The 13,170-nt window shown below is 41.7% G+C and overlaps 1 protein-coding gene across 6 annotated transcripts in view; it reads right to left on the reverse strand.

Moving 5' to 3' along the window:
• MSI2 (musashi RNA binding protein 2) overlaps positions 1–13,170 on the reverse strand; it is an 838,983-nt gene that overhangs the window by 662,216 nt on the left and 163,597 nt on the right. For 4 of the 6 annotated variants that reach the window (XM_040336658.1, XM_040336655.1, XM_040336659.1 and 1 more), the window contains exon 6: positions 1,740–1,799. The exons of the other annotated variants lie outside the window; for them this stretch is intronic. In XM_040336658.1, coding sequence (XP_040192592.1) covers positions 1,740–1,799 — 60 coding nt within the window. The remainder of the gene's footprint in view (positions 1–1,739; positions 1,800–13,170) is intronic. 6 annotated transcript variants of the gene reach the window in all.

A 13,170-nucleotide genomic window follows, 5' to 3' on the forward strand; every position in this document is an offset into this window, starting at 1 on the left:
GGCTCACTAACTTTGATGGACAGCAAGACCCAATGGCGCTCTGCTGCTGTCTCAGCTAATGAGGAGGAGAGTCCTGGGCAGCAGAGTCTCTAAAGCAAAATCGCTGGATAGAGATGGGCTCAGGTAAGTATTAGGGGTCTGAGGGGAGCTGCTGTACACAGTTTTTGTTATCTTGATGCATAAAATGCATTAGGTTAAAAAAAAAAAAACTTCTGTTTTTACAATCACTTTAAGGCTCCGTTCACACTAGTGCAATTTCAGATGCAATCCGAGTTTCAGAAAATCATGACAATGGAAATTGCATTGCTTTCAATGGTGCCTGCTCAAATCAGACAGGGCAAGATTTTGAAAAAGGTACTACTTTGGTGCGACTCCAGTAGAATATGCAAACCACATCCAAGTTGCACTAGACCAGTGGTTCTCAACTCCTGTCCTGAGGATCCACCAACAGGCCAGGTTTGCAAGATAACTGAAATACATCACAGGTGATATCATTTATGGCTCAGTGATTGCAGTATTCTAGTTTGCATCTCCCCAAGGTAACACTTAAAATCTGGCCTGTTAATGGGTTCTAAGGACAGGAGTTGAGAACCACTGCACTAGACAATCACACTGAAAATCCAATCAAAATGAGATCGTAGCAGTGTCAACCTACCTTAAAGTGGAACTAAACCCTCCTATCGTTTTCAGCCAAGAAAGCTGCCATCTTGGCTTCTGTTTTATCCTCAACTGCCATGATGTCGCACATGTGATCAGTAATGACACCAGCCATTGGATGGTTTGACAAGTTTAGTTGAGAGCACAACTGTCACCCAATGTGACAGTTATATTCCCGGGAATGTAACCGTTTTTTTGAAACCTAAATCAATGGGTTTAATTCTGTTTTTTTCTTAACTTTTAACCACAAGAACAGAAGCTTAAAAGGCTTGAACCAGAAGGATGAAATATGCCTGACTTCATACTGGACTTTGCAGCACAAATATTTGTGAGTGAGCAGCTCTTTCCAATACAGTAGTGTAGAACAGAGATACTTCTGATTCTCAAGGTGTTAATTTTGGCTCCAGTTATTCATGTTAGCGTCATAATCTTCAGTTTAATGCCGTACTTTACCAATCTTTCACTCATTTTAAAATCGCAGACCACACGCTGAGAGTTAAAGACTTATTTATGCACTCTGGAGGCTAATGTGGGAATGATTTCTGCCAAGTATCGGCACTCAAACCAGATGCTTAAAATGCTGGTCACAACTTTCATACAATAACGTAAACTGCTACAGAAATTACTTTTGATATGTTTAACAAAAACATAATATGAAGGAGAGGATTGAGAAGGATGTGGGGTGGCTGAAGCCTGCATTAAACAGTCTCCTCAGGACAAGTCATAAAAAGCCCAAATCCACAACAACTGAAAATATGCAGACCCAAGTCCCTCACAAAACTAAATGATTACATTCAAATATAGCATATTTATAAATGGAATTACTTTCCTCCAAAGCAAGAAAAGAACCATATGGAGGCACTTTATAAAGTGTAAAGAATATATGCTTTGCTAATTGCTTGACTGTGGGGAAGCCACCAGTTATCTGTAGATATTGCCTTCTAGATACAATAAAATACTTCAAGCCCAACTCCAGAAATTAGAAAAAAAAAAAATCTATCCTTGCAGTAGAACCCCCTTGTACTGCAACAGTTAAACTTTTGTTATGCCGAGAGGGTATAGAAACATGCACTGTTACTTACTTGATCCCCCACTCTGGTACTGCCCTCTTCTTCCTGAAGCTCAGTCTGTGGGGGGTCCGTCTGTGTCATCAAATACAATACAGGGTTATGCATTGGACGTGTTGGGGGCAAGCATTACAACCATGAGCGCCTTAGACAGCTTTACTCCTTATTTTAACACCCCTAGACATAACGAGCATTTAACCTTGCAGTATGGGTGCACAATACCAGGGTAGATTTTCTTTCTAACTCCTGTAGATGGCCCTTGTTTATATAAAAAAATTATAATTGGAGCTCAAGTATACAGTACATGAAAAGAAAAAAAACTGATGCCAATTATCCAAGGTTTTGAGAAGGAAAGCAGAGTTACTTAAGTTTTTCAGCAATTTCATTTTGATTAGGGTTCATAGGGTACATTTTCTAATGTAGCTACTGCACAATAACATCCCTTTCACACAGCCGGTTTGTTGCAGCTTCCGGTTTCTTGCTGCAGGAGTGACCGGGTTATGCAATTAGCATCGGCCGCTCAGCCCATATAAACTAATGGCAGCCTGCGTTCAGGCTCAGACATCTGTCCCGAAATTACAGCTAATCTGTGTACGGCTACATAATATCAGCAGCGGCCACTGTCAGCCTGCAATTAGTTTAAATGGGCTAAGCGGCCAATGCCAATTGCATAACTTGGTAATTCCTGCAGACAGAATCCGCAGATTCTGGCCGCAGGAATCCAGAAGCCGCGACAAACCCGCTGTGTGAAAGGGGCCTTAATGTGTAATAAAACATCCACAGTGAACTTTGACTGGGCAGTTTGTGAAATGGATAGTGACCAAAATGTTTTTTGTTGTAGATGGCATTCAGGACCACGTGAAAGTGCTGAGTTATAAATCATTTCCCTTCTTTGGATTCAAAAAATAATAATTGTGTTCCATTTAGAAATGTAATTCACAAATCAACCAGTTGCAGTTATTGTTTGGCTATCATATGGTAAAATTACTGCTAGATAATCCCATTGCAACAGCCAAGCATACAGTATACTTTTAACTTAAAGCGGGGGTTCACCCTTAGAGGGCACTTTTCCCCCTTAGATTCCTGCTCGTTATTACTAGGGGAATCGGCTATTTATTTTAAAATATGTGCAGTACTTACCCGTTTACGAGACGCATCCTCTCCGTCGCTTCCGGGTATGGGCTTCGGGAATGGGCGTTCCTTCTTGATTGACAGGTTTCCGAGAGGCTTCCGACGGTCGCATCCATCGCGTCACGATTTTCCGAAAGAAGCCGAACGTCGGTGCGCAGGCGCAGTATAGAGCCGCACCGACGTTCGGCTTCTTTCGGCTACGAGTGACGCGATGGATGCGACCGTCGGAAGCCTCTCGGAAGAATGTCAATCAAGAAGGAACGCCCGCTCCCGAAGACCCATACCCGGAAGCGACGGAAGAAGATGCAGCTCGAAAACGGGTAAGTACTGCACATATTTTAATATAAATAGCCGATTCCCCTAGACCGAACGAGCAGGAAGCTAAGGGGAGATTTTTTTTTTTTTTTTAAATGGGTGAACTCCCGCTTTAAGAGGGGTATTTCACATTTTTAGGTTTCAGCCTGCATCTCTTTAGCTTCCCATACCATTCTGTGTTCGTTTTAGCACAGAAATACATTCACAGGAAGTGACGACACAACTCAAGAAGCACCGATTTGACTATCTAAACACACTTCTTAACCTCAGTGCCTGTTAATTTAATTTTTTTCCCTAAAATTTGTACATCAACGACAAAGCAATATTACCCATTACATAATGCAGCTTTCTAATGATTGTAAAAGCAAACTGGCCTTTGCACTGGCAAAAGGGAATAGTGATGCTGCTCACAGAAATCAGCTAGATGTTACATTGATTTTGAAACCTACAAACAGTTAGGAAAATCACAATACCAATGGCCACTAAAAACTTCCAAAAAACAAAGGTCGGAAAATGATTAATATAATTACTGCCCTGTCAGACTGCGAGGGTAATTCAATAAAGCTGCTGTGCCACTTTTCTTTCATAAACCCCTTTGTATTGCACCAAATTTAGGAAGTTCTAAAAATTGGGCCAGTCTTACATTGCGGCGCAATGAATGCACCAAATTCAAAATAAAATACCAACAGTTCGTATCTTATGAAAGTGGAGCCGAGACGGACTCAATTTTGGCACATACAGCTAAAGTGTCTTGGGTGCATTCTAAAAGTGGTGCAGCATGCTCCAAATTCAAGTACAAGTTCTGGACAGGTACATTTTGGCAATTTGGCATATACTGCACCACCTTTACAATGCATGAGAGACATGTTAGCAATATATGTCTGTGCCAGTCTTTATGAATTTTAGGGAATGTGCCCAACAGGGAGTCCAGAACTGTCAAGCCATAACAATCTACCAATCGGCAATCGTTTATGGCAAACAGTTAACTACAAGTAACTATCTGCTGTGTTAAAAGTAAACAAAATAATACAAAGGCCACAACCAATTGCCATTAGTTATTTTCACATATCTTCACTGCCCATTCTGGAATCTGAATTATGAGAACTATCAGCGATTTTCTGGGAATGGGAAACGTGTGACACTTTCCACAAATACAGCAGTGGACTTTTTATTGGAGAATTGCCCCAATCTGTCTCTAGGTATTAAACCATTCCAACAATACAGAAAAGCAATGTTACCCATGGAACTATTTACATGTGTCAGATAATTCTCTTGAATTATGAGTTATAGGGGGAGATTTACTAAAACTGGTGCCGCTGTGCATTGTAGCCTATCAGCTTCTAACTTCAGCTTGTTCAATTAAACTTTGACAATAAAACCTGGAAGCTGATTGGTTTCTATGCAGAGCTGCACCAGATTTTGCAATCTAGTATTAGTAAATCCCCTCCTCTCTATTAAAGCTTGAACAACATTTACGGTGAGAGCTTGGCCCCCCATAATCAAGGGGGGGGGGGGAATGGCTGTAAAAAAACAATTTCTCTTTCACTAGTACTCGAATCCCTCCTGAACTGCTGAACGCATTCCCTTTCACCCATCTACAATTATTTGTTATATTTTTTTCTAATTTTTTACCTGCCTTAGGAGCCATTCACACTTAAGCATATCGAAATTGCAGGCAGAATCAGGTGATTCCAGGGTCACGGCAAAATGCACGCAAGATGTGCTTCCAGTGCAATCATTTCTTTAAGCCATCCCAAATGTTGTGTGATTTTTCTTCAATTATTGCACAAAAATCACAGCAATCACACGTCAACAAACACACCTGTGTGTGGGGGAACTGCCCTATGCACGACACACAGAAATGCACATAAATCATGGGGAAAAAAAAATCACAAGTGGGAACACATGTTCCTGCCTTGCAAAGTGTATACAGAGCCTTAATGCAAAAAGTTTACAGATTTGTGTCTAAAGCCACAATATTTTCAATCATAGCAATCAATGCAGAGACCTTTGGCAATCACTTCTATATCCACATGTTCATGACCTAGCTACAAGTGTCTTAGATACATTTTTAGCACCACCAGACACTAAAAGAATAGCATGCAAGTCCCAACCAACATAATTGCAGATCAAAGCGGAGTTACACCCTTGTTTCAGTTTGTTAAAAGTCAGCAGCTACAAAAAGCATAGCTGCTGACTTTTTATAAACTGACATTTGCCTGCCCCACGGTCCAGCAATGCGGGCACCCAGAGGCTCGCTCCTCTTTCCCTCCTCGGCGCCTCTCCCCCTCCCTGGCGCCGTCATCAGAACTTTGGTCACCCGGCCATGACAGCTTATGGCTTCACTGCCGGGCGAGTCGTGCTGCGCATTCCCATTGGCCAGCCGATCTTCTGGAACCCGAGTTTTGTCACAAAAGATCGCTGGCTGCCTAGGGCGAGAGGAGTCGCCTAGGTGGCTAAAAAAGGAAGCAGGATAGGAAGTCAAACTTAGTCCCCCCCATAAATGACATGCCAAATGTGGAATGTCAGGGAGCGAGGAGTGCTTAAAGTGGAAGTTCCACTTTTGGGTGGAAGTTCCACTTTTGGGTGGAAGTTCCACTTTTGGGTGGAAGTTCCACTTTTGGGTGGAACTCCACTTTAAAAGCAAACCCAATACCATGATGAATTTATGAATAGGTGGTGGTTAGCCTGCAGCATATTTTGTTATGGACACTTTGGATACTTTATCCATGGCTTGCAAGGTTTAATTTCTCCTTCCATCGTTGCAACTTTGGAAACCTTCTGTGAAATAAAAGACCACTATTAGGGCATCTACTCCACCTCCTTACCATTTTTTCCTAGCTTTGGCTAGAGTAGGGAAAAGACCAACTCCTATCAGGTTTTAAGGCTCCTTTGGTGAGATAAGGGTTGTCCCCAGACAGAAAGTGAAGGGAAATCTCCAACAGCAACATAGACTGAAGAATTGTATATTTGTCCTTACAGTTAAGTAGGGGATTGTTATCAGGAACCCGGCTGACTTTTGGCCTGTGCATACAACTGTCTGTTCTACATAAGCTGGTCTCGTAATTGGCCTCTGTTAAACGGGCATGCTGGAAAACCAGCATCTGACCCATATACAATGACTGCAATCGCTGATCAGTGTTCTGCTTGGGGGGGCAGTCCCTCTGTCAGAATATAACACAACAGTGGAGATTGCTGCACCAACATTGCTTGTGTTGGTACAACGATCTGTCAGTTTTTATTCATTCTGTCTGCTTGTGTGCAACCAGCTTTAAAGTGGTCGTTAAGCCACTCTAACATGTATGCACCATCTCCTATTGTAGTGTCCCCCTCTGTGTGCGATTTATAAATATAAATGCGGCAAATACCTAATTTCAGAGCCGAGATCGCGATCATGTGACCGGCCACCTCTCTCCTTTCCTCCTCTAACAGATGCAGCGGGAGAGTGTGAGATTCCCCCACTGACATCAGTTAGGAGTGGAGGAGAAGGGCAGGAGAGAAGGAGAGAGCTGGCCGGTCATGTGATCGTGATCTCAGCTCTGAAATTAGGTATTTGCACCATTTATTTTTAAAACTCGCACAGAGGGGGACACTACAATAGGAGACAGCGCAGATGGTGCATACAGGATACAGGTTACAGTTATGCAAGCAGCAGGACCGGGGGGCGGCACTTTCACAAGCTGACAGGCAGGGGTGGGAGGGGGAGGAGGACACAGAGGAGCAGAGAGGAGACAGAGGGCAGGGCTGCAGATGATGGAGGCACGTAAACTGAACACCGTGTCAGGGCTCAGCAGCCATGATACAACGAGGCATGTTTACATAGGGGAGGTTAGAAACTGAAAGGATCAGCCAGTTTTATAAGGCGTAACATGGGGCCATATGGCACAGCACGAGAACTGTGTCATAACATGCTTTAAAGGAGCAGGATCCATTTTTTTTTTTTTTGGGGCCTACGCTTTTATCTTTAGCTCCAAAGATGAGATCTGTAATACAACCCAAAGCGAAATTGTGTTTTGGCAAATTCACAGCTTTACAGTGCATCATGTGACTCATCTCAACATGAAGGCTGTATTTTACATAAATGTATCAATAATGACATTTGTTCTTTGTTTTATTGTTGAAAATTCGTAAACTGCATTGTAAAATAAAGAAACATTTTAAAAAGTTGTTGGCGCCAACTTTCTGAAAACACTTGATACATGGATTGTTGTGCATTACACTTCAGTCCTGTGAATCTCAAAATATGTTTTGGGCAACCAGAAGAACAGTATTTACAACAAAAAAAAAAAAATTGCTGCACTACATCTCACTGATGTCAACAGGCTACATAAAAAAATTATAGTTTTGAGCAGGCCATAAGGTTGTTCTGTAGGATAAATGTACTTGTAATACTGGTATATTGGTTTAAATACCTGTTTCCCATCCCAAAGAATTGATGAGCTGTAGGATACTATCTGTTCTAGGGTCAGACAGCTGGCACTTTGTATTTGCAAACCTAATTTGCATAGCACATTTCCAGGCTTCAGAAACAAGGCACCAGGTTTTAGCACATCACAATCTAACTCAATCTGACAGCCATAACAGTGACGCCTGCCAGACTTGATTGATTGGCTGGATATATTTAGACATGGAAAACAGTAATGCCACTGAACTCATGTATGTTCAATCCAAAGAACTGAACAGGAAAACAACGATTCTTGAGCACCAGGATGTAAAAGTGAACTAATGTATCGATGTCTTCAAGAATTCTTTACGTATAATAGGAAGAAAAATTGAAAAGAGGGTCTTGTGCAGTTATTTGCCAATATGACTTGGGCATTGTTCTGTGCTGCCATATAATAGATTTGTAATGCAATTTGTGCAGGAGAAATGATGACTTGAGATGAGTAAAAGCCCATCTCTCTGAAAAAATCTATTTTTTTCCCCCATTGCTCCCTCCCACCCACCTCTAACCCATCCTGTGCGGTGTTAAATTTCCTTAACTGGTGAAGTCAGTTATACTCATGCGAGTCCCCCCATTCAGGTCCATCACTAAATGCTACTTCTACCTGGAGGAAAAGTTCTGTTTTACAGGTTAACCCTCACCTTTGGTCTGACATCAGTCTTCTGGATCCTGAAAGTACCTCTCTACTGGTCAGCCAGAGGGAATCAACCACATTATGAACCTGCAAGAACTCATGGAAATAAAAAGGAACAGGAAAATGACCCAGTGTTGGGTGATCACATGACTCCCCACCCGCCGTCCAACTCTGGCACAGGGGTGGGGGTTTGTTTTGCTTGCAGCAATAATCGCCTTCCTGTCTGCCTTCCTGTCTGCCATCCCTGTCCCTGACCCTGTCGTGTAAGAATTTTCCTTTCCTTCTTTGGACCGCTCTCGGTAGGTCCTGACCACTGCAGGCCGGGAACATTCCACAACAGCTGGTATTTAGGAGATGCTCTGACCTAGTCATCTAGCCATTACAATTTGGCTCTTGTCAAAGTTTCTCAAATCCTTGCGGGTCGGCTGCCTATTAGTTCTGCTTTTAAACACAGCTTCAGGGACATGTTAACTTGCTGTCTAGTAAATCCCACCCACTTTCAGATTCTATTGTAACAAGATAAACAATGTTATTCAGTTTACCTGTCAGTGGTCATAATGCTATGGCTGATTGGTGTATCGCCATTTCTTCAGCATAGTACAAGTAATTGAGTAATGGGACATGAATGCCTTTAACTACTTCCGGACCGGCTCATGACGGTATAACGTCGGGAATTTGAAGAGGAATATGGTTGTTATGGTAGCAGCTAGCTGCTATAAACGCCGGTATCCTCTTCTTCAGTGAGCGGTTCGGTTTCAGATAAAAGTGGTCTCTGCGGCGAATTCGATGGTGGGAGAGGGGCCCGCCATTTATCAGAGGCGCTGGCAGTGGTAGGGGTGATCGTGTCCTCTCCCCCCTGTAATATGCTTTTTTTCTATTACAAGGGATATTTAATATTCTTTTTTTCTATTACAAGGGATATTTACATTTTTTGTAATAGGAATAAAAGTGATTTTAATTTTTTTATTTTTTAAAGAACAGTGTTAAAATAAAAAATATAAGTAAAATAAATAAGAAAAAAAAAAAGATTTTAATGCACCCTTTCCCCGCCGAGCTTGCGTGCAGAAGTGAACGCATACGTGAGTAGCGCCCGCATATGAAAACGGTGTTCAAAAAACACATATGAGGTGTTGCCTCCATCGTTAGAGCAAGAGCAATAATTCTAGACCTCCTCCAACCCAAAACATGCAACCTGTAGAATTTTTTAAACGTCGCCTATGGAGATTTTTTTGTCACCATTTCATGAGCGGGCGCAATTTTGAAGCGTGAAATGTTGGGTATCAATTTACTCGGCGTAACATTATCTTTCACAATATAAAAAAATTGGGTTAACTTTACTGGTGTCTCATTTCAAAAAAGTGTACTTTCACCCAAAAAAGTGCGCTTGTAAGACCGCTGCGCACAGAAAGTGTGACAAAGTATTGCAAGAACCACCATTTTATTCTCTATGGCAGTGATGGTGGACCTCGGGACCCCAGATGTTTTGGAACTACATTTCCCATGATGCTCAACTACACTTCAGAGTGCATGAGTATCGTGGGAAATGTAGTTCCAAAACATCTGGGGTGCCCAAGGTTCGCCATAACTGCTCTAGGGTGTTAGGAAAGAAATATATAATGTTTGGGGGTTCAAAGTAATTTTCTAGCAAAAAAAAATATTTTACCTTGTAAACAAATCTCAGAAAGAGGCTCTGTGCCTAAAAGGAAAAAATGTGTTCTTTGCAAATATAGATATACGTCTTAAACTGTGTAATTTTTCTTTTCTACGCACCTTTATTAGCTTGGAATTCTATATTTTCAGGGGGAGAGGGATGATATCCTCTGCTCTTTTGATGTTGGCCTAGCAGTACAAATAAAGGCACAATAAAAGCCAAACTGTCTTCAAAGTTCAAAAGGTGAGTTTGTAAATGTTAAACTGATACAATCAAAAGTTAAAGCGGGGGTTCACCCTATAAACAAGAAAAAATTTTTTTTTTTTCTTCTAGCATAAAATCAGGCATTGTAGCGCGAGCTACAGTATGCCTGTCTCGAATTATTTATCCCCGTACTCACTGTGTAATCGTACATAGACGATTACGACTGCCCACGGGGAATGGGCGTTCCAATCCAGACGGAAGGTGATTGACGGCCGGCTCTGGCGCGTCACGCTTCTCCGGAAATAGCCGAAATAGGCTTGGCTCTTCACGGCGCCTGCGCATAGCCTGTGTGCAGGCGCCGTGAAGAAGCGAGACCTACTCCGGCTGTCTTCGGGGAGCGTGACGTGCCAGAGCCGGCCGTCAATCATCCTCCCTCTCCATAGGCACGCCCATTCCCCGCGGGAGTCGGAATCTATAATGTACCAGTACACTGAGTACGGGGATAAAAAATTTGAGACAGGCATACTGTAGCTCGCGCTACAATGCCTGATTTTATGGTACAATGTTGACACTGAGGGTGAACTACCGCTTTAACTTGACCTCAAGCAGAGATCAAATTAAATCCTTAAAGGGGTTGTAAAGGTTCATCATTTTAAATAACAAACACGTCATACTTGCCTTCACTGTGCAGCTCGTTTTGCACAGAGGCGCCCCGATCCTCGTAATCTGGGGTCCCTCGGCGGCTGTCTTGGCTCCTCCCCACAAGAGCTAACCCCCCTCTGGTAAGCGCTCTCCCAATGGGGTTAGCTTGCTGGCGCGTTACCGTGATACAGTCGGCGTCTGTATCACTTGGCCCCGGCACACCGTATCATTGATTTTATTGACAGCAGCGGGAGCCAATGGCTGCTCTGCTATCAATCATCCAATGAAGAGACGATTAGAGCCGAGAAGCCAGCAATGAAGAGACGATTAGAGCCGAGAAGCCAGCGCGTTCAAGATGCAGGACTTTCGAGGGCTCAGGTAAGTAAACGGGGGGCTGGGGGGGGCTGTAAGCATTGGATGTTTCTTCACCTTAATGCCTAGGATGCATTAGGTGAAAACGCAAAGCTTTACAACCCCTTTAACCAGTTCAGCAATGGTGAAAAAATACCACTGTAAACCACAGTTAGACAGATTATTATGCCGCAGTCTATGAAAAAAGTATAACACAACGTAAGCCCATAGGTTTAAAAGACATCTCTGAAAAGTTTCAATGGAAATATAAGACTGTTCTAAATAAAACTATATATAGCCATCTTCAATGGATGAAAATTACCATTGATATAAAAAAAAAACAAAAAAAAAACACATTTGTTATAACTTAGTGAAATGGCCACTGGTGAATTATATTGCAAATGCATAGTACATTACTACATATATATTTTGTACATATTAGTCATTTAAAAAAAAAAAGTGTGACCCGATATGCAGGCTAAGCAAAGAATTGATACATACTCTTTTACTAGCTTTTGGACAGAAGCTTTTGTATCCATCTGTTCTTATAAAAAAACGCGAGCCTTGTTTTATATATTCTTTATATATTTCAAGAACAGGGTACATCTATCAGTACATTTATATGTTCTATTATATTTCAAAACATGGTACAATTCTCATCTCATTACATTCTTTAAACCTATTTTTAATCCCATCCCTCTTCTTTCTTTATTATCGTTACTTTACTGTCCATGTATTCTTAAATCTGTACTACCAAAAAAATATAAAAATCACAATATAATGCCCCTCTTTCTTCTGAGCATCCTTATCTTTTATTTCTCTCAACCTTCTGCATTTTCCTCTTTTAACCTTTTTATAATCCCCAACTCATCCCCTCCCAAAACAAACCTGAAGAAAAAAAAAAAAAAGGGACCCAGCGAGCCTCATTTTAAATAGAAGGGAGACATATACTTCTCACCTATCCAAACTAAGGGGTTCCCAACTTTTCTGGTAAAATATTGGCTTTATGGTTTGCGTTGCTATTAACAATGGCAACAAGTCCTATTTTTATTGGGCAAGGGTATTGACCCTAATTCAAACTTTGCTTACAAACAAAAATTAAGTAAGGTTATATATTAGCATACATTCCGATACCTTGAAACCATTGATGTAGAAGACGACTATACCTCTCCACATCAAGTAAAAGGGGTGTGGTTTTAGTGAAAATGATCAGTGATGATCATGACTTTAGTCCACACTCTGGACACTTAAGCCACACACACAATGAGAAAACTGGACGAAAAACACCACTTTTGAAACGATCGTAAAATAATCTGATCGTTAGTACACAGCTTTCGAGAGCCAATCACAACAGTTCATGCAAAATTATCCGAAGGGACAAATACCAAAATGTTTCTCGTACAATACCAGAAAGAAGAATATTCATTGAGCCCTGGTTCACACTGGGCTGCGGGAGTGAAGCCGTGCGAGTTCAGCTGAACTCGCACGATTTCACTCCCGCCGGCAGTCCCGATTACGGCCGCGATTTAAGAGACATCTGTGCAGGTTTCTGCACAGATGTCTATGTAAATCGCGGCCCGAAATCGCAAAAAGTAGTAGAGGAACTACTTTTTGAAATCGGTGCAGCACCGCAGATGCGGCGTCGCACCGATTAGGACAGTGTCATTGCCGACAATTGCCGGCAAATGCCGCCGATTTGAGATGCGATTTCACATGTGAAATCGCATCTCAAATCGAAGGAAATCGTACCCAGTACCTGGGCTTAATCAGTACAGTATTTATCCAAAAAATTTTAAAAGAACAAGACCACGAATGCTCAGAAATAAAAGAATACAATACATACATCACATCACTTCTAAAGTTGTATTCTGTTAACAACTTTAGTAACCTCTTGGTTTTTATTATGAGACTAGCATGCAAAGAAATGTAATAAAACGGGCGATCATTTGTTTGATATACTCACCAGATGTAGGAGTCTTTACATTTGTTATTTCAGTAGTGTTGGGAACTGCCTCCCAAATTAAAGACTCAATACTTTTATGCAGCATTGATTTTTAAGGTCTGTCTCAGCAGA

The sequence above is a fragment of the Rana temporaria genome, chromosome 2 (assembly GCF_905171775.1).
Source record: "Rana temporaria chromosome 2, aRanTem1.1, whole genome shotgun sequence".
NCBI lineage: Eukaryota > Metazoa > Chordata > Amphibia > Anura > Ranidae > Rana > Rana temporaria.